This window comes from Fundulus heteroclitus, chromosome 18, assembly GCF_011125445.2.
Source record: "Fundulus heteroclitus isolate FHET01 chromosome 18, MU-UCD_Fhet_4.1, whole genome shotgun sequence".
In the NCBI taxonomy this organism is placed as follows: domain Eukaryota; kingdom Metazoa; phylum Chordata; class Actinopteri; order Cyprinodontiformes; family Fundulidae; genus Fundulus; species Fundulus heteroclitus.
The window spans coordinates 7,180,664-7,206,915 of NC_046378.1; the positions used below are offsets into that span (position 1 = coordinate 7,180,664).

Consider the following 26,252-nt stretch of genomic DNA (forward strand, 5'->3'; position numbering starts at 1 on the left):
TAAAATGAGATCCCAGAGAATGTGCCAGACTGTCTGGGGTTTTCTCCAGAAGGATGGAGCATGAAGGAACACAGTGCTGCCCCTCCCCCACCTGTTGCTGCACACTGCCTGACAGGCTGCTGACAGAAGAAAGGACAGACTTTCCCCCACAGATAAGAGAAGGAGAAATCTGCAACAAGAGCAATTAACATGTTTTTTTATTTTATTTATTTTTTTTTGTGTCAAAAAAATCTCCAACACTCACTGCTGGAGAACAGTAGCAAAGAGAGGCAACGAGTCTTCAAACAACCATATGTCATCTATAAACCTACTGGCTGTTTGGGAGGGATGCAAAGAAAAAAAAAAGAAGCTTTTCCTTTTTTTCCATCACAAACTCATATAAACATGAGTTTGCTCTTCTGTAACTGACTGCAACTGTGTGCTCCCTTCAAACGACCCTAAGCTGAATCTTTTTCACACCAAACAGTCAGGGTGGGGCCAGCTTTAAACAGGGGATGATTATTTAGAAAAAGCCGCTCCTGTCCACTGTTCTGTATGGTGGAGGATCTGTCATGCTGTGGGCCCGTTTCACTACAAAAGATCCCTGGCTATGCTATTTATAAGAGAAGAACAACTGTTTTAGAACATGGTATTTTTTTCCACACTGAATAAATGTACTCATTATTATTATTATTATTATAATTTTTATTTTTGTGTTAAACATCATTTTGCGCCAATAAAAGCTTGTTTTATTCATTTGCAGGCTGTCTACACATCTGTACCGAGGGTGCCGGTAAATGTGTTCGGTATCATACAGAAGGTCATTTGCTTGAAGTGTGCTGTATAGATGTGGACAACTGAAACCAACGAGACGGAGACAGAAAACAAATTCACCCCAACAGCATACATGTCGTTATGAACATTTTCTTAAGCCGTTTCATAGTGAAACACATCCATGTTGAGAAAGAGCACATCTTAAAGGTAAGTCATTCGTTGGTTTCTTGCTAATTTCGGTTTCCCCCCCTTTAAACTCCTGCTGTATGAGCAGAACGATCCTGAACCTCAGCAGCTACAAGCACGCACTATGAGAATGTTCTCCGAAATCCTGGCGTTACAGTGGCAAAACTCGTCTAAGAGAGATACAAAATTGAACTATGTACAGCACGCATAATCATAACCTACAGGGGTTTCCTTTTTTCCTGTGTGTGTGTGTGTGTGTGTGTGTGTGTGTGTTCATTTTTTTTCTCTTAATAAAGGCAAGGAGTAGCAAAGCCACCGGACGAGGACGTGAAGGATGGTTTAGCTCGGAAGGATCCACTCACTGCATCCTCCTTTCTAAGATGGACTGCGGCGGCCCAAGAAGAGAGGCGAGCTGTCTGCGTTCCAGCCAAGTAGCATCGAGTTATAATTGAACACATTCAACACCAAGCTCTCATTTACCCCCACACCCCCCCAGAAAAACAAAAAAAAAATCAGATACCTTCATTTTCCCTTTGAGTTCTGCGCATCAGTTTCAAACCTCTATGTATATTTGGCAGATATTCTGCATGTTGCTAATAAACGCGCTGATTAAACCGACGCTAATGTGATAGATCTAAAGAAGGAAGATGTACTCCACAGGGCTGATTGTTGGTACCCCAGGTTTTTTTTTTTGGGTGGGGGAGGGGGTTGCTTCTGCGTTTAGCCCCATGAAAAACTATAAGGAAAAAAAAAACAAATAAATCGGACCCAAAAACTAGATGTTACACAAAATAGTGCATACAAATGAAAAACAACAACACAAATCTTTGTAAGAGCACTGTTTGCTTGTTCTGTCCATCGTTCCGCTGTTTTTATGTGTTGCCAAAACATTTCACTCCTTCACAACCCGTCGCTTCTTATCGTATCTGTTAGCCGTGCTCAAGAATGCTCCAGAGCACATAAGTTTTTTTTTTTCTTTTTTTTTTTGTATCGTGATGCAAACAGTCTGCAGGGGGGGGGGAGGCGGCAGCGTTGGTAATAAGGTAGCGACAAGCACGTCAGAGAGCTGAAGAGCAGGAGGAGGGGGCGGGGGGAGGGACGGGGTTGGGTTTGGGTGGGCGGGGGGGTACGGGGCGGTCTGGGGTGGGGGTCAACGAGAAAGCTGCATGATGGTATTAACACTTGAAGAAAAGGCAGGCGAAGGAGGCCAACAGGAGCCACAGTGATACGGATGCACAAGCAGAGCCGTTGATGTCTCGGCCTGTCCCGGGTCCTGCAAGAGAAGCAGAGAGGACAGTGAGGAGTTTTATCAAACAAGAAAAGCCACAAGATTAAGTTACTGTAAACCAAATGCGACCCAGGGGCCATTTCTGGCCCATCTACTGATTTTGGGCGCGCCGCCCAAACTGTGTTTTAAGAAAGATTTGGTCCACCAGTACAGCTGGCTGATGAAGATGGAAGATTTTAGTTTTTAATTAGGGCACAATTATTACAGAACAGTTAAAATCCTAGAATTGAAAATGTTAAGTGTAACACAAAGTATTCATCTTTTAATAAACACACTTTTTACATTCTCTTTAATTTCATAGTAACATCTATCCAATGACACTTAATTACTCAAATGTAGACTTTGCTGCATTAAAATCTGCTTTGAATTTAGTTATTAAAATCAGCTAATTACAGCAAGTGTTTTCAAAGAATAACTGACCCAGTTACTGTTCTGATATTACTACACCACAAATAATAACGTTTATTATTCGGAATAATTAGCAAACTAGATGATCATCTTTTAAAACAACGAATGGACAAAACCCTTTTTTAAACATGGAATCTACAATGATTTACACATAGATTTCCTACAAAAAATTTGACTAATTTATTTATTTAAAATTATAATATTTTGTAGAGGGTAAAAAAAAATAAAAAAAATTTTGGGTTAAAAAACATGTTCATTTCTTGGCCCTCAAGTTCCTTTGACTTGACAGTGAACCCACTGCACACAATCGATCGGATCTTTCACCACTGACGCATGCATCAATAAAAAGTGAACATCTTAAAACACACACGACCCGACTAAATCGTCAGCCTGCTTCCTGTGAGCCAGCATAAGTCATCCGACCTTTCACGTTATTTCCGATGACATGATGCACAAAAAAGACATCGGTCCGTTTTTTTTAACGTTTCACTGAGTAATCAATCAAATCGGAACACAAAATACAAGGAATGACTGCAGACATTAAGGCAGGGGTCACCAACATGTGGTGCCCTCAAGCCTTAAAGGCTTTTCAAAAACAGTAGTACAACCCTCCAGTGAGGTGAATCTAAAGTGTTATCTTATTCAGTTGCTCCTCCTTTTTAATCATACTTGTCTTTACATAGATTTAAAAAAAAAAAAAAAAACATTAAAACACGTTTATATTACATAAAGTTAAGGTGAGCTCTGACTCTTTTAGTTCAAAGATCAGTACAGATAGCCCTTCCTATCACACAGGACTAATGAAGCAGCTCTCGGTGTCAAAAAGGTTGGTGTTCCCTGCATTAAGGGGTGGCTGGTGACATCTAGTGGCTACAGTATGTAACTGCAGACACAACTGTTATTTAAGCTTTTAGAACGGGACTTCTAATGCTTAATGTTCAAAGTAAGTAGCAAGTAAGTAAAGTATAGTTAAATAACAGCTTCCACAGACAAGGAGATCACAAAGTGCTTCACAAAAAGTACACAAAAATACAATAGAAACACAGTTGCAATTACTATCTCAGTGATACAAAAGTAAGTAAAATTGAAAAACATAAATACATATTTGTTACCCTAAGCGAGCGCTCTTATTTTACTATAAATTGAAAGTTAATCTTGATTCAACTAATTACCTTTCAGGCCCCAACAAGTAAAGGGTAACGAAGAAGAATGAGGTGAAATTAAAGTGCTGCAAGACACTTACAAATCAAAGCAACTGTGGTCAAACTTATGGATACCCAGAGACGTGGCGGCCAGGTGTGGAAAACGGCACTGGCTGCCTTTGTTAAGCTGTCTAAACCAAGGATCCTACAAGAATAGTATTTTAAAATTATTTCCAAAGATTTTATAGAGTAAATACATTCTTTACACTAATCTTCTAATGATGTTCATTATGTTCAGAAAAATAACCCACATTTCAGGGATTCCTTTACTGTTTCCATGAAGCTTTTAAACATTAAACATTGTCTCTTCTCCTCCATGCTCGTGAGACTGCAGGGAGACACCAGCAAAGCTTCTGCCGATGCTAGGTACTGATGTACGATTCTGGTGGAGTCGGACTGCCTGTGCAACCAGGCATCACCTCATGCTACCAGTAGTGGCATTGGTCCTGGTCAAATGCAAAACTACTAAAAAAGCAGCCAAAAAAAAAGGCCGCCACCTGCAAAGCCATTCTTTTCTTTTCTCGAATGTCAGTGAAGTATGTATCAAACCGTTCTGTGCAGGGACCAACTTCAAAACAAGCTGTGCTTATTCCTCAGTTTCTCTTCTCTTTATTTGAACAGACTTTTTTCTAGTTGTCTAACATTTTACGTTGCAGAACGTTTGGCATTTAGGGGCTTTGCAAAAAAAGAGATGACAAAAAAAAAAGACAGGAAACAAACGGCGTTACTTAATTCACACCTTGAAGCATGTTTAAGCTTTTATCAAACATCATTAGGCAGCAGAGCAGCAGATGTTTTGCTTTGGGAGTAGTTGAACTTGAGTTACCTCTGCACCACATTTTTATTGTTTTACATCTTGAGAGAAACAGCCGAACGGTCTTTTAAAGAGTTCCAGTGCTGTTGTTTTTTTTTATACCGGTAGTTGTGTCGGGTTGTGTGCGCGCCATCTGCACTGCTTCACAGAGCTGAACCTTTTCCCTCAACATCACAACCAAAAAAACGTCCAAAATATATGACTGGAATTTGATTTGATGAACCAACACAAGTAGTGTATGATTGGGAAGTGGAAGGAAAAAGTTGCATGTTGAAAGATTTGAAAGATTTGAAAACCACGACTGTTTCCCTCAGAAGTTATCTAATTAGTAAATCTGGGACTCTTCCATTCATCAAAATCTGCCACATCATCTGCCACAGACCTGAAAGATAAACACATGGTAACTGAGGAGGAGCTGCAGAGATTCACAGATCAGTTAGAGAAATCCCTTTACAGGACTACTGTCAGCCCCCTGCTGCGCTCCACAAATCCGGCCCGTCTGACACAGCGGCAAGAAGAAATCCATCGTTTTGGCAGAAATCTCATTCTCAGTTTGCCACAAGCCACGAAGGGGACTCAGCAAACATGTGGAAGAACTTACTCTGGTCAGATGACAACAAGATGGGAGCTTTTGGCCTCAATGCAAAATGTTATACAGTTGAAAACTAACATCAAACACAAGATACACAATTGCAGCCCTAATTGAAAATATATGCTAAGACTTGAAAATTGATGTTGACAGATGCTCTCCATCTGATCTTAACTACCTTGAAGGGCAGGATGGGCAAACATTTCAGCTGGTAGAAACATGCGGTTGTGATGGCGGTGAAAGGGGGGGCTCTACAAAGAAATGACTCAGGGAGGCTTTTATTCTCTCAAATATTTAAATACTATCTATCATTTTTCAACTACTTCACAATGACGCTCCTTTTATGCTCCATAAAATCCCAATAAAACACACTGAAAACTGTGGATGCAACATTAAGAGGTGACAGAGCCTTTATTGGAAGAGCAGTCCTCCTGCAACCTGAAACTTATGGGGTCATTTCAAGCTGTATTATACTTTATGTTGGTGTGCCCCTGGGCAAGGCACTTAACCCCAAGTTGCCTACCTATCTGCACACCAGTTTATACGTGTTTTTGCGAGTGCGACTGGGTGTATGTGACTGTTGTGAGCTGTCGGTATGAATAGTAAAGCAAAATAGAAATAAAGTCCATTTAGGCAGCTGAAACAAAACTAAAAAGCATTTCAGCCTTCCCTTTGTGTTGTACAGGGCTGAGGTGGAGATCTAATGATATTAACAGGCCACTGAGGGGTGTTTGGTCTAAAAAAAAGCTTTTAGCATCGCAGGAGGCAGCCATTGAGATGCACGGTTCACTCCGAGCTGAGGTGTCAAACAAGGTGAGCGTATCTTAGAAGCTAAAAATGTGTGAAAATGGTTTCTGGTTTCGATCGATAAAAAATGCACAGAGAGCCGCGCATCGTATTGATGGAAACCAGAAAGATCTGAAGGGAAAATAAAGAGATTATAGTCATTGCTAGAAAACAAAGCTACTTTTAACATGTATCCCTGTTACAGAGCAACCAAAGAGTCAGCCGTGCAGAGAGAAAAACATTCAATCTTTACATACAGCTCGTACATGACTGTACGTCATTTCTTCTAAAATGTAAATCTCATTGAATCTCATCCCTGATTTCTCCTAACTAGACACCAAACTGAGCTGTCCTTACTGTATTTCACTTAGCAGATCAAACTGGTTATTCTGCCCCTTTAATTAGTATTTAATCTAATGAATAACATTCACTGTTATGTGCATGTTTACCTTTTTAAGTCAGTAAAGGTTAGTGGACTGTTGTTTCAAACCAAAACAGTCAAAGAGTTCATCTTTGTACCGTCTAGAAAATAGAGATGTTAGACGTGTCACATGGAGGACTGGGACAACGCTATTAGAGAGGCAGACTGGTGTAGTGTCCACATTTAAAAAAAGGGGAATGGAGAATTTGCTCCAATTATCGAAGGATAATACCCAGCCAACCTGGGAAAGCTTTATCTTGGGTGTTGAATGGCACACCCTGACTGATAGTTGAACCTTGGATCCAGGAGGAGCAATAAGGTCTTTGTCCTGGCCGTGGAACAGTGGACCAGATCTTTACCCTCGTGGACCTGCTGAGGGTTCTCATAATATGAGTTCTAAAACACTGTCTTTTAAATATACCCAAGTGAGATATTTTGTTACAAAAAAAAGTTTAGGATTCCTAATTGTACATCTATAAATGGGATTGTGTATTTTCTAATATCATTTAACAAATTCATACAACTGCATCTACACCTCTGAGAACTCTGAGACTCTGGACTGTGCATTTTTTGTATTTGCACACAAAGCTACGAACTCATCATTTTTATACTGTATTTATTTCTGGTGTAATAGAAGGAGAGCAAATTCTGACAAAATGTTGCCAATACTGTCCGTCAATGTAGATTACTCTTAATCCTTCCTTCCGGTGATACAAACACCAGAGGAGTAAATCCTTTTGAGCTGCTGTGACCTTCAGAAGACTAAGAGGAATGTTTACCAAAGAAACAAATGAAATATTTCTAGAAAAAGCAGCTACCAGACATTAACCTGTCACTTACTTAGCGTTAGCAAAGGGTGCTAGGTATGCTAACTGTTAGTTGCATCACTAAACGACGATTCAGCACACTTTACTTCATGAGTTTGGCTTCAACTAAACACATCAGCACAAATACCTCCTCCCAACTACAAAGCATGGAGGTGGAGGAGTGATGATTTGGGTCGGTCATGCTGCGAGAAGACCTGGGGCCTCGTGTAGCAAAGAGTGCGCAGCTCTAATGCTAAATATTGATGGTGGGGAGAAATCTTGAAAGTTGAAATAAAAAAGCACAGGTATGCGTAGAGAGGTCACCACATGCAGTGCCTTGATAAATCCCAATTTGTGAGGAATTGGACGCACCAGCACGTGTACCTAGGGCCACCCTGTCCTCGCCCCTAATTACATACGCGGATCAGTGAAAATACCCACCAAGCGTCCAAATAACCATCGCAACGGAGCTGTCAGACAGTCAGAGAGACACCAGGGGGATATTTGTAGTGAATTACAGCAAACCAACAGCTTCTGGAGCGACATCAGCGACTGATTAAAGAAACTGGCTGGAGATCTAAATTTGGTCTGCTTCTACCCGTTTAGTTCTACAATGTTTGTCAGATTCAAACAGCAATGTGCGGCTTCTGCATTGACCTCGATTCTAACTTAATGCTGATCATTGTAATGTACACCAAATCATTGGAATGACGTGAATATGCCTCCAATGCTTCAATGAGGAAGTGTGTCCCCACACACACTTTGTTGCGTACTTTGAATCTTTAAGACATGTCAGGATGTTACCTAAAAAAGACAACAAAGTCAGCCATCACGCACAGAGTCTGCTCTTATTTCGTTCCACATACAACATTTATAATGAGAAAACTGATTATTATTATGTTAGTAAAGTGGAATCCTGGGTTGAGCAGGATTATAGCAATATGGAGGCAGTCATAGCTCTGATTACATTTGGAAATCGGCTGCTCGCTGCAAATGACAGCCACCGTTTAGGGGAATTTTATGAATCTGAACAACATGGATGAGATCGTCCCGGGGGGGCAGGCTTGGGACGGCTCGACACCGGCGATGTACGGTTCTTCCTAGTTTCCCTGTTCCCTGTTTTCCAGTAACACTGGTGCCTGTTCAAAAATAAATCCAGGGCAATCTAAGCCTCTCATGATCACGTTCCAGCAGGTCAGCAGGATCTCTGAAAACAAGCTCCTGCTACATTTGTCAATCGACGACATCCTCCAGCAGTGCCAACACGCTGCCACCCTAAGAATCGAAAGTCCTGCTCTGTTGTTTGAATGAATCTGCTGATCTGACCCCGTCTCATTTTCAGCGAGAAGGTTTTGTTTTGTTGTGTAAGGATTTATACTGTAAAAGCTCAAACTTGTGAAAAAAAACATCAGGTTTGATGCTTCTTGGGTTAAATGAAACTGAATGGAATTATATTTCAGCGGATTTTGGTGAGTTTTAGTACTTTGAGTTACCTCTGCACCACAATTTGTGTGGATTACTGCACACTTTGCATTTTTGCATTCGCACGCTTTGTACACGTGGCCCCTGAGCGTCTCGCATTAAACGGAGCTGATTTTTTTCCATCGGACATAGTTGCACAATTTTAAAACTTAGCTGCAACTGAATATATGGATAAATAGGAACAAAAATCCCTTGTTTTAACGAAGAAGCTTAGCTCTCCCCTGGATCCTCCCACAATTAACTTACCTTCTTCCCACTGCTGGGGAGAGGATTGTTTAGCATTTACATATAAATAAAGAAATGATAATGATGGCTTTACTAATAGTAATGAACAATAGTTTTAAACCTTTGGTGAAAAAAAGTATTATCTGAACCTTTGGTGGGACTGTATAGAAAAAAGAAAGACTTGAGTTTTCGAACTGTTTAAGATTAAAGATTAAACCTTTCTGAACTTCTACGTTTCACCTTCACTCTTGTGCCGCATGTCTACATTTCCACACTCTACTGACTTTCATGCAGAGATAAGAGAGTCCTGGCTGTCAAATGAGAAAAAACTAATGCGCAGAGAGGCTTTACCACCCTGCCTGCCTTCCAGATGTCCATCTGTAAAACTTGAAGCAAAACCGACAAATAGTTAGCGAGCAAACTCCCCACTGATATGTTAATCACTGAGAGGGAAGTAAGGTCAATAGGATTAATGTTTCATACCCAATCAGTATCACCGGCTTTAAAGTTTTAGAAACACTGTACATGTGAACTACATACCTCCTAACAGATCTGTGCATTTTGGATATAAACCAGCAAACGGCCACATGGCCAGTACTCACTATAGAGGAAAACGCTGGCACTCTGAACACCCAGACGGTTTGCGGCCACACAGGTGTAGTTCCCATAGTCTTCTTCGGTGACATTGGTAATCATGAGGATAGTGTTGCCACCAATAATCTGGATATTGATGCCCTGGGTATTAGACAGCCTGGGAAAAAAGAGACAAACAGACAGAGGAGGGACACTTTCAGGTGGAGCAGTAATACCAGGTGGAGCGTAATCCGGCACATCAGTAGCAGGAGACGGCGACCTCAGTTAAAAATGCTGGGGAAACTAACGACACATGGACCGCCTGCTGCTGTTGAGCAATACTTCTGCAGCGTTACACTGCTTGCTGGGCATTCTTTTACCAAAAACCACTAAAACAAAACAAAAACTCTTGTGTTGGTCACACTGTCTAACATATATGTTATTTTTTAAAGATAATTCTCTGTGAGGCTCAAACTTTCTCAGACTTTATTGCGTGAGAATAAACTTTATTCTTTTTAAAGATCAATAATATCAGTTGTGTTTTCCATCAGGGGAACTTTGATGCAAGCAAACAACACAACACAACAGCAGAGGTCAGTGTTATTCCAGGGACCTTTGTAAGCGTAGGAAGTGCTTTTGTGAGGAACTGGCGTATTCCTCTCACGTTTATCTTTTCTTTCTACCCTGCAAAATGTCTCAAAATAACCAAACTGCTGTGCGGAAGCTTGAATTGTGTACGGTCAAATGTCCGAGCGAGTTCATCTTTTATCCCACTTGTTTGTGTGCCATGAAATTCCCATCTCACATTTTTGAAGGCTTGTTGACCATCTGACAGTCGCTTACAGTATTCATACCCCTTACATTTTTTTTTTTCTGATTTTAAGCCATTCCAACCATTAACTTCAATGTTTTTTTAGGGATTTTTTTCCCCCATAGACCAACACAAAGTTGCACGTAATTGTGAGATGGGATGTTCAAAGCTTTGGATATTGATTTAGACTTCTCCAGAACTTTCTCCCTGACTTGTTGGTGGTGTTCCTTGGTCTTCATCATGCTTTTTGTTTACAATGTTGCCTAACCAACGTATGGGGCCTTTGCAGAAAAGCTGGATTTGAACTGATGTTACACACGTGTAAATCTCAGCTCTGTTCAGGTGACTTCTACGGAGACGTTGAAGGGAAATAAAAAAAAAAAAAAACTTTCTTGAGCACACCAGATTCTTTCTCGTGCTTCCCGGATATTTCATGGTGCTGAAAGTATCCGGTGCTACAGTTGTGTAACAGTGACTTTGTGTTGCACATGAGAAACTTTTTTTTTTTTAAATGTCCCTTTAGGGGCTCCGTAGACTTCTTAATTGCCTTGGATTTTTTTTTTTAGAGGTGTCATGAATAAATTCATATGCAAGCCACAGTTTTCAGGGTTTCCTTTGTATTTTTGTGGCTTTAATTTAACAAGAAGTGAAAAGAAGGATTTTGCTAGGCGCTTTGTGTCTACCTGGAGTCCAGTTTAGAGCAAACGAACAACTGAATATGCCTCGCTGAACATGTATGACTCACTGCTAAGCCATTCCTTCCATCATCATAGTCAAACAAACATCTTTTGATGACTAGATGTACATGATACATCCTGCTTGTGGTGGGCTCGATGAAGCCTTTCACCTCTCCAACGAGGTGAGGCTCATCTCAGGCCCCTCAACCTAATCCTCCTTAAACCTGGGTAATTGGCAATCGGAACTGGAGCAGGGGAGCGAAACGTTTGTGCTGACACACGCTCGGCTGATAGAAAGTATTAACATAAAAAGGGAAACTCACATCATAGCACCGCATAATTCGGCGCGCGGGGGAGCTGGGGGGAACTTGATAAAGTGCTGAGGCCCTTACCGGGGGGGACACCTTGGGACCGTGTGGCGGCGAGCGCGCTTGTGTTTGAAAGTCAAAGAGAGAGACCGAAGAAAGGCCAAGTGCACCCGCTGTGGCGGACCCCTCCCTCCCTCCCTCCGCTTCATCTAAAAAGCAAACCTCTCTGCTGCAAAGATAAGGCCAGCAGCAGCAGCAGCAGCAGATATATTCTCCGGTCCTTCTTCATGAGAAGTGACTGCACTATTAAAAAAAAAGGCCTTTCTGCTCACCGAGCCCACTGAGAAAACCAGATAATACGCAGAGCTGCAGGGAGCCGAGAGCGAACAGCTACTTTCACAATAGATTACCATTGATAATAGTGATGCAGCAGCTAGGGAGTAAACTGACCTAAAGGGGGTGAAATAACTTTCTGTTGTGGTCAGAGAACAAGTCTTTTGTTGGCATCAGCCATGCAAGGGTTGTTTCTTTAACAGCAGGAACATGGGGTGTGAAAAGCAGGAAACGGAACGCCTCGTCTTTAGTCTAGCGACAATCATCTTATATCAAACTTTTAACCCACTTTTACTTGCAGATCCAACTTGACTCAGCAAGGATTTAAAAGACATCCACGCCTATTCCTGCACATCCGCCAGCTCCTTTATCTGGAACAACAGATTGGAAAGGTTCGTCTGAAAAGTTGGCAGAAACTCTGCTCATCTGTCCTTTGCTTCGTGGTGGAGTGCTTTTAAGAGCTTTAAAAATGATACCATTCCCCACTGGAAGAGGGCAGCAGAGCTCTACTGGACGCCACCCAGCGTTTTACATCTGCCTCACAGAGCCGCTGAGTAGCATTAAAGCCTCAGAACGAAATGATTTGACCTCTCAATTCGGAGCAGGGCGCGCAGCGTGCGAGCGCCGGACCGCGGTCTTGGGCCGGCGCAGATCAGACACCGGAGCAAATCATCAGATGGACAGATTTGATTGTGCGGTGTGTCGGAGCATTGAAAGTAGGTTATCACTGCCGGGGAATGTGACAGGCCTGTTATGATTCCAGGCTGATGATAAACGTAATCAAGCGGAGAGTCCTGCTGAGACTCGTCACCCTGGGTTGATTGAAAATGGTCCGTGGGTGGTGACAGCCGCGTATCAGCTGACAAAACAACTTACGTATCTGTCTCTCATTAGCTGACAGCTATATTTTAAAACTGCTCAAGTCTGACGTCCAGGGCCTTGAAAAAGAAAGCTTGAACTTTTTCACATTCAAACCTTTCCGACAGATGAAAATCTGACAAGTGTGGCAACCATGTTACATGCATTCAGCCATTTACTCGTATACCCCTAAATAAAATGAAGGACAAGCAACTGCCTTCAGAAGGCACCTTAGCGGTAAACAGAGTCCGCCTGTGAGGCATTTAACCTCAGTGTGATGGCAGATGTTCTGTAAAGGCCACCAAGGTCTCTTGGAGAACATGGAAAGACCAAGGCACAACTATAAACCAATCAAAACAGAGCTTTTCATCTCAACCAACGAGCCGGGCATGGAGAGCGTCAATGCGAGTAGCAGTAAAGTGACCCATAACAAGAGAGAGATCTGCAGCCAGTGTCAGATTACCTGTTGACAACTATTAGTTGTTCACTCCACAAATTTGGCTTTTAGAACACCATTGTTAAAGGAAAAGTCCCAGGCAGCCTCATTCGAAAGTTTGCCAGGAGCATGTGAATAAATGGAAAAGGGTGCTCTGCTCAGAGGAGACCAGAACTGAGCCTACATACAAAACAGTCTGGTGGCAGCATCATGCTGCGGGGAAGCTGTTTTTCACCAAGGAAGCTATTCAGATGGAGCTGAATATAGAGCAATCCTGGCAGCAAAGCTTTTACAGCAGGTGTCGCAAAGTCCGCTAGTGTTCTGCAATCTTAAGTGGCAGCTGATGTGTCTTTGCCTCAACATGACTGGATCAAATAATCAGCATTAGCAGGTAATTCTGGTAATTCAGACAATTGATTTAGGAGTGTTGGGTCAGTAAAAACATGTAAAAGTTGCAAGACACTGACCCTCTAGGACTGATGCCAGAGGATAGAGAAAAATAGAGAGATCCTACGACTAATAGCAGAGTAATGGTTCAGAGGAAAGCATTTTCATGCGTCAGAATGGTCCGGACCCAAATCTGAGACAGGACCTGAAAAATCGCTGTTTACGGATGCTCTCCATCAAACCTGGCTGTGCTTGAGAACTGGCAAAAACCAAAACAGTCTGTCGAAGTGTAAAGGTGATGAAGACGGGCGCCGCATGTCTGTTGTTGTAAATGGAGCGAAGTAACAAAATATTGACTGAGCGGAGCAGAATGAAAATGCACGCCAGACTTTTCAGATTTTTACCCGTAAAAATTTTGTAAACTGTGCATCCTTGTCCTTCCACCCCAATCAAACACAGGGAAGTTTGTATTTGTTCTATAACAAATATAAAAGGGTTCAAGGGGAATAAATATATTGGCGAAGCTCAGTATTAATTTTACCAAGAAGAATTAGAAAAATCCCAGACATTTATGAGACTTTGCTCCAGACCTTATCGTATTATTAAATCATCATTATGGCATCAAGCATCTAGGAGTGATCACTTACAGCCTGCTGATTTAAGATGATGCTCAGCCTAGTGAGGCAAACCAATTATTTATGTGCCGTTGGCTCTCAGATCCTTGCGCTGTGGGAGACGCTGTGAAGTCATGATTCATTTCTGTTCTAGAGCACAAGCTTGGCCTCCTCGCCCGAGGGGGTCCACGACTTCGTGTGAGACAGACTGAAGGCGGGAATGCACACACACCCAGGTGAGTTAAGCCTCTCTGAACAGAGCTCTGCTTACACCACTGTTTGCTCACGAGCTCATGCCGAGCAGCTTGTTTCCACTCCCGAGTGTTCGCTCCGCCAGCCTGCTTTCTTTTAGCGGGTGAGAGGGAGACTTCCACAAACCACTTCATAACTTGATAAACGGTCAATAGCAATCATAGAAAGACCATGCTGATTTAACCTGGAATCAGTAATTAAAATGTGACTGTGTTTGCTTGTACTAGATAAAATAGGTATTAATGAAAGAGCAACACAACAGGGCAGCAAGGACATGGTGCATATTCTGGGTAGGCATGGGGTGAAGGGGTGTGTGTTGGGAGGGGGGGTACGTTACCCTTCTGATTAAATCTTAGACCCTCCTGAAAAACATAAAAATACGAGGTTGGGGGAATAAAACATTTCCATATTTCATGTCGCTTGTGTACACACGTTTAAAATAAATGTAGTTAAAATAAGTGTGGTGGAAACAACTGCCATCTCTGAACCTGCCGACACTTCAGCTGAAATTACTTTTAGGATTTCTAAGCTAACCATCCAATGAGTTACAGTTTAGTTAAATAATGTTATTTAACATTTTGGACTCAGATCGGAACATCCAAAAGCATCTAAACACAATTACAAAGTCGGCCTTCTATCGCCTGAAGAACATTTCCAGGATTAAAGGACTAATTTCAGCTGTAGCTGATCCAGAACGCTGCTGCCCGCGTCCTCACTAAGACTGAGAAAGTAGAGCACATCACCCCAGTTCTAAAGTCCTTACATTTTCTGCAGAATATTTTGCTGGTGATGTGTGACCACGAAAAATTATGTGTGACTTTTGCACTATGAACTGCAGGAATGAATATGATTTTTGAATATGAGTACTGATTTATAGAGGTTTGTCGAGAGCTCTGGTATATTCTGAGATTTAGGCGAGTTTGTAAGAGTAGAATAAAACCTTTTGTAAAACCTAAGTGTGTTTCTGTACATGTAACAAGCAGCAGAGGTGATAGAGGTGACAATTAAAAACCTGACAGGAAGAAAAGCTTGGATTTAGCAATGACAAATGTCAACCTCTCACCTGTAAGGGCACACGTGCATAACAAATGTCTGTAATTACTTCTGTTAACCCTATTTCGGTTTTAGGCACAAGCCAAGATCTAAAAAAAGCTATACTAACAGACGGATCATATTTTTTGTCCTTTATAAAATACATATTTCAAAACTAAAACAAACACAATTCTAAAACAAAAGCACAAAATATGTTTTGCTGTTCCAAGTAGAAGTGGCAGAACAGAAGAGGAAAAGGGGGAAGAAAAATAGTTTTATTTCCCCTCATTTACCTTTTAAAAATGATTTCTACACATTAAACACTTCCTAAAACTTTCATTAGATTTGTCACGAAAAAAAACAAAAAACGGGGGTACAGCTGGATCAGTAATTTCTCTAACTAATTAGGCAGAAACTGTGTGGTTGCTCAATTACGTGCGCCTTCTTTTGTGGAAACACTTATCAGAAGGAGTATCAGAATGACTTGAAATTGTTTGATTTTAGACATTATTCAAAAACAAGTTAAGTCTGGAGAGTGGAAAAGAGAGCTGGAAAGAAAGGGGGACAAAACAACTTGTCATACAGTCATATGTCTATATTGCAATTATGACAAACCAATAGTATTCCAGAAAAAAGTAAAAAACAAAGCAACTGGACTTGTTTTACGTAGATGAAGACGTTTCGCTTCCTCTCCAGGAAGCTTTCTCAGTTCAAAAAGTCTGAAGTAATGTGCAGTACCAAGCTTTATACTACTGCCTAACAAAGGCCTTGTAATGGCTTAGATAACATGCAAATACAACCGAAACAGGTCCACCCCCTTAGTAGTGGGTGGTCGTTAAAGTCTATTTCGTCTTTAAACTGTATTTAAAGCTTGTCAAGGTCATTATTTCTGTTTCTGAACGCAAAGTCAACTAAAGGCCATTGTCGGATTAACAAACAAGATGCCCAGGACACAATAATAATTTTTTTTAATGAATGGAAAACTTCTACTATTTTCTTTTCCTTTATTGAATACATTACATTTAAGAGTTAAAAAGAGGGAAAATACGGTTGGCCGTGTGCTTAAAGTGCAGCAGCATGGTTGTTACGCTGCGTCTTTACGCGTGATCCAGCTGCTGAGTGTTCCTCTGTTCTGCTCCTGCTCTTGTAGATTGTTACATTTCATAACTTTTGTCGTCACCTTTCACAGCGGCAGGTTTGTTAACAACCTCCACCCTGACCACACATTATGTCCCCTGTATTTGTGCAGAGCGTCTCTAAGTGCGTAATTACATTCAAGGCTGAGTGTGAAGTTGTTCTCCGAGCAGATGTTTCATGTTTGTGCTTCAAGCGGACCCAGTGAGGCATGGACTCCTGCTTTGCCTTTAACCCACTAGCATTAGTCTTAAGCCTACAGCAAATAGCACTTTTATGTAGTATCCCCAAATTCTATAAGTACAGCCACAGCCCTTTAGGCTCTGCGCTTCACTGCGTCTCACTTTTCTACACAGCCTACATGGGTATAGAAAAAAATATACACAGACTCCCACAGTTCTGTAGGTCACTGCGCATGTGAAGAGTATTTGCCAACTTCGAAGAAGACGCACAGTACGCGTCTTCTTTGAGTGACAAGAACGTTTGGAGGATGGCTTGTTAGGTGGAACGTGTTTTTTATTGGGCATGGTTGTTGCACAAAATGTACAACGAAGATTTTTCTAATCACAGGACCATTGTGGGTGTACTGTACCACAGACATAGACACCATGTTGCCATGAACACACATCTTTATATCAATGAGCACTGTTAGAAAGCAAAGGTAGTTACTATTCCACCCAGTGATGGACTGCAAACCTGTCCAGGGTGTACCCTGCCCTTCGCCCAAAGACTGCTGGAGAGAGGCACCATCCCTCCCATGCATGGATAAGTGGATATAGATAATGGATGGATGGATGGATGGATGGATGGAGCTGGGCACATCTGGAGACTGTGTGAAGTTGGGCCAGGGTAAGGTTAATTTCTCAGCTCATCCAGGCACGGCTTTGTCCAACATGACAGGCAGGTGGAGGATAGCAGGACAGTCACAACTCTACCATGTTAAAGCCAACTGATCCCCTATCTGCAGGATATTAATGCCAAAACAATAAATGACATTTCCCAGAGGGCCTGCAGTGCTGCATCGTTCTTTAAGCAGAGGTGCATGAAAGCAACGCTTTTACTGGCTGCTGCTCTGTCAAAAGCACAAATAACCTACAGGTGAAATATTTCACTATGTGCAACAAATCTGTACAATATATGACGTTTAGCTACTTACTTACAAAGTGTTGTCTTCAATAGTGTTCTGTAGGGGACCTTTACCAGCTTTGGTTTGATTCAAGTGATTGTTGAGACAGAACGGCAAACAGAGATCAGAACTTGCAACTTTTCTTAAAGAGCTCCTTCACAACATAACAGCTGTATGCGCATCAGTAGAGGCATCTTTGGCTGCTCAAGTTCAACATCCTTTTAATGCTGTCTCTACATGCCACTACGTGTACTAAAGCGGTTGTTTTTTACGTGGGGTTGGATGTACTTTTAACTTTATCCCGGTCCAATCCCATTTCCTGTTGTCATACACACATTTATATAGCTTTATGCTTGTTTTAACCATTTTATGAGTCAGTATGAATAGAATAAAGAATAAGAGGGTGATGAAAATAACACTGCAAAGCAGTTCAAGACCATAGAACTGGATAGTAGTTAGCAACAAATTGCACACAGTGGTCTACCGCTATAGGAAAACCATCAAGTGTTAAATCTATCACTTTTGACTGCAGGAAAATTTTGACAGCATCATTAAACGGCGTTTAGAATGGCAATATTACTGGTGACCTTCGTGTTCAGGAAGTTAAACCAATGAACCACTCAGGCTCATGAGCGAGACGTCCCCTTTAGAATCAGGTAAAGAAGACGCACTGTGGTACAGTGCATTAACTTTGGTTCTTCTAGAAGAGGTATGAAATTAAGAAGCCAACCATGGCTAAATTGCATTTTTATGGCGCATTAGGATCATCATCCAAGGAGAAAGAGGAATAACACTTTCCACTGGCAGAGAGGGAGCTGGGTTGCCATGAAGAGGCACAGAGCCAGAACCCTCCGGGGGACAAAACCGCTGTGATAGATGAAGGTTGCAAACAACAGATAATGCAGAAATATTTCAGCAACCATAAATCTTCCCTTTCAAGCACCGGCGTGATAGGCCTATTACTTTGGAGACCAAATCTCTGATAACACTTGTGAAACTGCTCTAATATTTCCTCACTATCTTCGGTAAACTTTTCCTGCCGCAGCAGGGGGTATGAGAGAAATTACACGTCATTGATTTCTTTTTTTCATTACTACCCACATAGGCCAAAGCTCTCCCAGCACACGGATACAGGAGGCGAGCTTGCTGTGAGCGAGCAAAAAATGTCTCAGGTCGTTGAGAGTCAAGTGCTGAATGGAAAGAACTCAAATGACATTCATTACCTTTGAACGGCATTACATTTCGATTGCGTTCCGGTATTTTTCAGACACATGGCTGACACTTGAATTGATGGGTCTCCATCAGACAGCTGGCTGGTATGTAACAGGATTTGGAGTGTGGCCCGATACGCGAGCAGCTTGATTCGTGTTTTCACGGATTTAATAGAGAAGAGGTTTTTTAGTAGCAGAAACAATCGGTTACAACAAGACAGACGATCTGTCCTTTGTCTCTTCCATAAAGGATGTCAAAAAAAATCCACTCCGTCCCAAGTAATACCATTCAATTAAGAGACTAACGGCCAAGCGAGTGCTAAAGTGGGTGATTCATCATCGTTGAACCACAATGATGATTTCATCCTAAATTACAATAGGACCACTGTGGTTCCATTGTCACATAAGATTTGAGCAATGGAAGAAAAGGATCCAATTACAACCGGTGGACAAAGAGACACAAAATGATGAGTAGAGCTGACAGTAAAGGGATTTAGCTTTTCCGTAAGTTCAGCTATATTTGGAAGCTAACATTAAACCAACCCAGGACAAAATGCAACAAAAGCTACCATAGGTTGCCAATCATTAAAAGCAAGCGTTGTAAAGGAACATTACAACATAGGGAGTGTTTGATAAGATATGTGTTGTAAAAGTAAGTAGGCTGTCTGATCATCCATGTGTGAACTATAAATCAAGTAACACACCATTTTAACAGTTCACTGTATGTTAATTAAAATATTTATACCTCATATTTTTCCTTCTAATGAGCCAACAGGCAAATAGTTTTTTTTCTCTACCTTTGGCAAAGCCAGTTTGGGCTATTTCTGAGTTTTTTATGCTTAAACTCATCTCATATCTGACCCAAGCAGCACTTAGTACTCATCATTAACAAATCACAAAGTTTCAAGATACAATTTCTGTGATGCAAATTGAGTCTATAGACAAACATTCACTTAAAACTCTTTGGGCGCGTAGGGCTCAACTGAGCCAAGACAAAAGGGATTACTGGACTTCAGCTGTGGATGGAAGAATGGGTGTAAACTTTATTGATCCCAGAATTGTCCACACTTTTAAATAGTGAAGTTTAAAAAAAAAAAGAATCGACCTTTAGAGGTCACAACCTGCATCCCTAAGCATCAGCAACAGCGGGAGACGAAGCAGACGGCTACCATCAGAAATCGTCTGAGTAGAGATTTCTGTTGACCTCGCCTGAATTGAGAAAGAGCTCCAGCAGAATATGAAATTACTAAGGATGCTGAAACACACGTCACTTCCTGCCCGCGCCGTAAGAGCGTTCTGCAAAGCAGCGGTTGAGCGCGTGTTCACGTCCTGCGTCTCAGCATGCTGCTCCAGCACGACAGACATGAGGTCTCCACAGAGGATGGTTGGAAATTTTCTTTGGTGTGTTCCTATCCTCTGTCCAGGTCACATTAATGGTCACAATTATTATTTTCATACGTTTGTTTGCAATATCTAAGATGGATGGATTGTATTGTATGACTTCTTGTCACCTTGAAACTCAACCGCCGACTTATTAACCCTAATATTTCAGTCCACTAACTTGAACTTGGATTAAAAAGCAAAGAAATCCCACAAGCACCGAATGCGCAGCATTTAACAGGATTGTTTCATCTTCAGTCGTTTCAAATTCCATAATCGACCACTTCCCAGTGATTCATTTGCTGAGGCATAATTGGGCGGATGCAGCTCTGCATGAGTGGCTGTTTGAGACCCTGCTGAAGAGAATGAAAGTGAAAAAAAAAAAAAAAGATGGGAGGAAAGTTTTACCTTTTGTCGTCTCTGTACCATTCAAACTCTGGTGTGGGCACAGCCGCAGCCTCGCACTGCAGGGTTCCCAGGCGGCCCACCGGAGGCTCAGCGCTCTGGGTTTTCCTTATTGATGGAGGGTCTGCAAATATAAAGAGATCACGGAGGAAATTCAACTTTTATGCATAGGTTAGCCCAGGACTGGAGTATTTCCTTTTATTTGAAAAGAAATATAGCACATATACATTTTACCTTCAGTCCTTCATTCAAAAGGATCTGTTTTTAAAGTATCCTTTTACTCCAAATAGTATTTTCTACTCAATATTCAATAACGTCAAAGGATTTTATTATGAACTATATGAAGGAATCAGACACTGACTTCTCATATAGCGTAATAGAGAGAATGCCTTTTACTTCATTTCCATCATAAAAGGCGAATAAAAGATCAGGTACACTTTATGAGATTCTTCAAGTAGACCGTTTTTTTTAAAGCTGAAATAAAGTTTGGACTCATCAGCATCACAAATCAGCTAAAGCAAAGTCGATTGGAAAGGTTTTGACAGAGCAACGAACCACTCACAAACTTTCAACAGATATATTAGCATTCATCGAACACACACACACACACACACACACACACACACACACACACACACACACACACACACACACACACACACACACACACACACACACACACACACAAACACACACACACACACACACACACACACACACACACTCACACACACACCTCTACAAACAATGGCCAGAGAAGGATCCCAAATGGATTTATGCCCATCTTCCATTTAAAATTAAATTCTAAAAGAATCTACATTGAAATGTTCTCCTGCGAGGCTCTCAGACTCTGGCGTAAGTACGGTTTGGGCAAACAGCCACGCATGATTTGCTCAGATCAAAGAGAATTTTGGAATACCTTGAGGAGTAATTAGTTTAGTGATGTCTCATGAGCTGTCTATCAAACCCCAAAGAGCCAGAATCTGTATAATCTGGACCCCTGAAAGGATGTAATTATGCCTTTTTGAAATTCTAAGTGTCTATTTAAATGATGATGTGGTGGGTGAGACCTGCCATGGAAGTAATAGCAGCAATCAGAGCAAGAGATCTCCTCATTTTATCCACCTGGATTCACTTTGGGAAGACAGAGGAGCGCTCCAAAACTCTCCAGTCCTTGAGTAGCGTTTCTTTACATCCTTCTAAATATTATGAGCTGTCATCTCCTCACTGGATCATGCTCTACACTGTCTGACAGTAAATGTGGAAAGAATATTCATAGGTATTTGGAAAGCGCATAAAGCATGCACAGGAACATGTTGGTACTTACAGTTGACAACCACGTTGACATATTTGACATCAGGTGTGGCGACGTCGTTGCTGGCTTTGCATTCGTAACGACCCGCTTGGTTTCTCATGATGCCGATAATGTCTAGGTACTCCTCTCCATCTAGTGGCTCAGCTGCAGAAAGACAACAGCACAGGAGTCACTGAGTGACAGATCAAGGCAAACGGAAAACTAAGAAAAAGACTCGAGAATAATCACAACAAAAGAAAAATTATGTAAACAGGCGGTACCACCTTAGAAAATGCTTAGCTCTTCCATGTACGGGAGTTAGGACTAATGGAAAAAATGCTTTTGACTAAAATACAGAGCAAGAGGAAATGTCACGGTAAAGAATGTCAACAGGATAGCTAATACCATGTCTGAAGATCCAACTGCAGAAACCATGCAGCTGCCTGGAAAATGCAATTCAAATCCTTCAGATCCACAGTAAAAGCAACGTGTTCATCTCACTTCAGTGTTTCCATAGCCCCATTTACACTACCCTTGTTAAACCGATCCATGCCGAGCTCGGTCCGAGCTTGGATCAGTTAACCAAGCCGAGCTTGATTCTGACGACCATTCACACATCACGCTATCTCGGTTTCTTGGTTTCCTCGCCTCCTAGTGACGATCTGTGGTACTACTGCTCTCTGGGATTGAAGGAGGAAATCAAGCAAATCAAAATGGCGGCGCCCGTAACATTCAGGAAGTTATGTTTGGTTATATTTCGTTGACGGCAACTTTTGGTGAATTTACTTGACAGAGTCGGCTTTTGGGAAGTGGATAAGACAAACAAACGTCTAATAAGGATTTACAGACGCAGGAAACAACGACAGACGCTGAGGTTCATAAGCAGAGTCATCACTGGAAACCGTGTGGCACGGTAGGGAAGCTAGTATTATTATGAATGTCTGAAATGTCAGCTGGCTGTAAGGAGATGACTTGGTCTGCTCATGCGCTCTTCGTTGTTAGAGAGCCGGGCAACTGAAAAACCAAGCAGAACCCACTTCTGGAACTGGTCTGCATTTAGCGTGGTTGTGTCTGGCTCAGTTCAGTTCAGTTTGTGATCCATTTACACTCGACAGTTATCTCAGTTACCGAGCTCGGACTGGTCTCGGCACGGTTAAAAAGGGGTAGTGTAAACAGGGTAAAAGTTAGCAAAAACTTTTGAGGTGTTCATATTGGAAGATTTTTACTAGTAAAATGGGCAAAAAATGTTCTTAATCAGCTCCAAGTACAAACACACACACACACACGCTGTGGCACTGGTGGGATGGAGCTTCTCACAGATTACTAAAGTTGTCACTCACAGACCCCCTCAACTAAACACATTCATGTTCTCATTCCTAAATAGCTGCAACCAGCTTAATTCAACTGGTGCTGAAAATCTATACTGAATGTCCTCTACAACGTTGTAGCTGATTTTTATTACGTTCTTTGTAATACAACAAAACAAAGAGTCTGAACTCTCTGGCCCTTGCCTGCAAATGTAAGACAACGGGCACAGAGGGTAAAAGAAAACCAGAGCTACAGTCAGTAAGACGCCAGAGGAATTGTTTCATGAGCAATCCAGCTAATTACCTACTTAAAGCACAGCGGTTCTGCTTCCTTGACATTTGGTATCATTTGCTGTGATGTATTAGAGATATGCAGGTGGGTCAGAAGGCTTAAATGAGACCCACATTCATGAGTTGCAGTGCAATCTGCGCTGCAAAATAGCCGGTAATGTGAAGACCTCATCATATCATCATTTGGGGTAAGGTTAATCTGCGTGACGCATGCATGAAACTTCAATATTTGACTGAAATCTTATAAATACTCTTGATGATCTATAAATATCCAATCTGGATTCATTTTTTCCTGTAAGAAAATCACATTTTTTAACAAGGGCAAGGCCTTAGTAGGTAATCAGCTGTTAGTTCTCCATTTACCAGCAGTGTCGATATCATGGTGTTTCTCAAAAGATACAATTATCTGCATAGAGCATAAGGGAGGGTCTCCGAGGAGCCGTGTAATGTAAAACGGTTATAACAACGGCCGATACTTCTCTGAATCAAAGGGAATGGGGAAAAAAAGGAAATTAAATTACGCAGAGGAATTATTTGAGTCAGGAAGTATCGAAAATGTATGAGCTGTGGGGAAGTTGCAAGTTTCATGTAAGTGTCCTGAATTACCTGCAAAACAAAAGGATCCTGATTTAAAAAAGGGGACTCTTAATAATATTTGGCAGTTTTAGCTCATCAAACTCATAACCCCCCCCCCCCCTCCACCATCCCCCGCTAACGACAAGCCCAAAATGTCAGCCTGACTTTTCTACATGCCTTCAGGTAATATCTGGAGAATAAGGTGCAGCCTTAGGGACTGAGACAGTAAGAATCTAAGCTTAGTGATAAAATGGAGGTCAGCTGATGTGCTATCATTGCATGCTGATTAAAAGATCAGCAGGCTCAGGATCAAAGTTTGCACCACATCAGTCACCGCTCTCTCTGGATGAACTGCCAGACTAACATGATCAGGGAGGCAAAATTGAAAATCTGTTGCCATGGAAATTCTATTCAAGTCCAATCTCTTCTTCAGCGCTTTAGCTTGGTGCTGGATGACGAACAGGACAGGGCCAGGAGATCACCGAGGATCAAAGCACGGCAATAGGGCAGAGAGAATTTCAACCAGGAATGACGAGAAAGTCGGAAAACGAAGCCGTACATTTACTCCCAGGAACTGTGTGTGTGTGTGTGTGTGTGAAGAGCAAATTATAGATCATGAATCATAGGTGGGGAAAAGACGTATTGTTTAAGGAAACAATCAATTACTAAATTTCAGCTTTGTTTTCGTTTCCCACCAGGGAATACAACTGCCTGACACACATAATCAATGCCTCAAGGTGTCTTTCTAATGAAGCGTAATGAAGACAGATTGCTCAATCTTGTCTTTAAGGGAGCCGATCTGAGCGCGTGTGCAGCACTGGCGCACGCACACACACACCGAGGCGTCCATGCCGCGCGTGGAGGCCTGTGGTGTGCGCAGAGCCCTCAGCGCATGAACTGATGTGAAGACGAATTTCCTTGCAGGTTTGCGTGGACCATTGAGTGTGGAGAAAGGTTCAAAGTACGCACATTAACAAGCCCCCATGAATCCAGCTAGTGCCCCATATGTCACGTTATATCGCTGCATTTCTATGCTAATCAGGTTGGGAGAAAGTGAGTGGGTGTCAGAAAGGGGAAGAGCACATTAGCGAAGGCAGAGGGGAGCCAAAAGATTTGTTTTAGCCCATATGTTCTTCCAAAAAAGGAAAGCCACACCACTGACGATATGTCCACGCTGATGTTACCCAAGCGTAACCTTCACTCCAGCTGTAAAATAGTGAGGATTCGTCTCTGAGTCATATTGTCACTCGCAAAAATATTCACACCCCTCGAGCTTTTCTCATAATTTTGTCACATTACAACCACGCACTTCCATTTATTTATTTATTTATGCATTTATTTATTTATTTATGTGTGGCAAACCAAGTAGTGCATGACTGAGAAGAAGGAAAAGTAAACACAGTTTTCAATTTCATTTAAAAACAAAATGAAAATCTGAAAATTCTCACATCCTCATGCCTTCAGCCTCTGTTAATCTGAACAAAAGCGAACGAACAGCATCATGATTACCAAAGAACATAGTAAACAGGTTAGAGGTGTCTCGTAGTCTAAAGGAGGATTTGGGTTTAAGAAATCATTTCTTAAAGCATTTTTCAAACTATCACCTGAAAACGCAAAAGAACAACGGAGCAACTGAAAACCTACAAAGTGACGGCCAGCCACTTAAATGGACCCTGAGCAATTATATAATTCACATAAGCAGCGAAAAGTCCCTCGGCCACTCTGGAGGAGCTGCAAAGACACAAAGTCCTGGTGGGAGAATCTGTCAACAGGTTCAGCTGGCAATTCTACACATTTGGTCTTTAAAAAGTTGAGCGGCAAGAAGAAAGCATTTCAAAGAAAGCCTTCGGGCATTAGGTTGTGGTCTGCAACAAGCCATTTAAGTCGACACAGAAAACACAGAAAAATACGTGCTGGACAGATGAAATGGAAACTTAGCTTTCTGGCCTACAAGCAAAACACTGTGTGAAGAAAAAGTAATGCTGCACACCACCCCAAACACACTGTCCCCATCAGCAAACCGGGGGTGGTACCATCATGCCACGGGGATGCTCTTTATCGGCAACGATATGTAGGCTGGTCAAAGCCGGAAGGCTGATGGATGGAATAGTAATAATAATTCGGGTTGAAAATCTGCTAGAGGCTGCAGAAGACATGAACCCGGGCCAGAGGTTTACCCCCAGCAGGACATCCAGCCAGAACCAGGTATTTTAAACAAAAGGATATTCAATAAATGTATTTTTTTTTATTACAGACTGTGATCCAACAGAGAATCTGTGCCAAAAGC

At 41.8% G+C, this 26,252-nt stretch overlaps 1 protein-coding gene across 1 annotated transcript in view; it reads right to left on the minus strand.

The window, feature by feature from the left end:
- Positions 1 to 209: 209 nt before the first annotated feature.
- Positions 210 to 26,252, minus strand: part of LOC105933220 (limbic system associated membrane protein) — a gene marked incomplete in the record, with an annotated part of 539,059 nt that continues 513,016 nt past the window's right edge. The window contains 4 exon segments of the mRNA XM_021321539.2: positions 210 to 2,212; positions 9,563 to 9,711; positions 20,501 to 20,621; positions 21,825 to 21,956. Coding sequence (XP_021177214.2) covers positions 2,115 to 2,212; positions 9,563 to 9,711; positions 20,501 to 20,621; positions 21,825 to 21,956 — 500 coding nt within the window.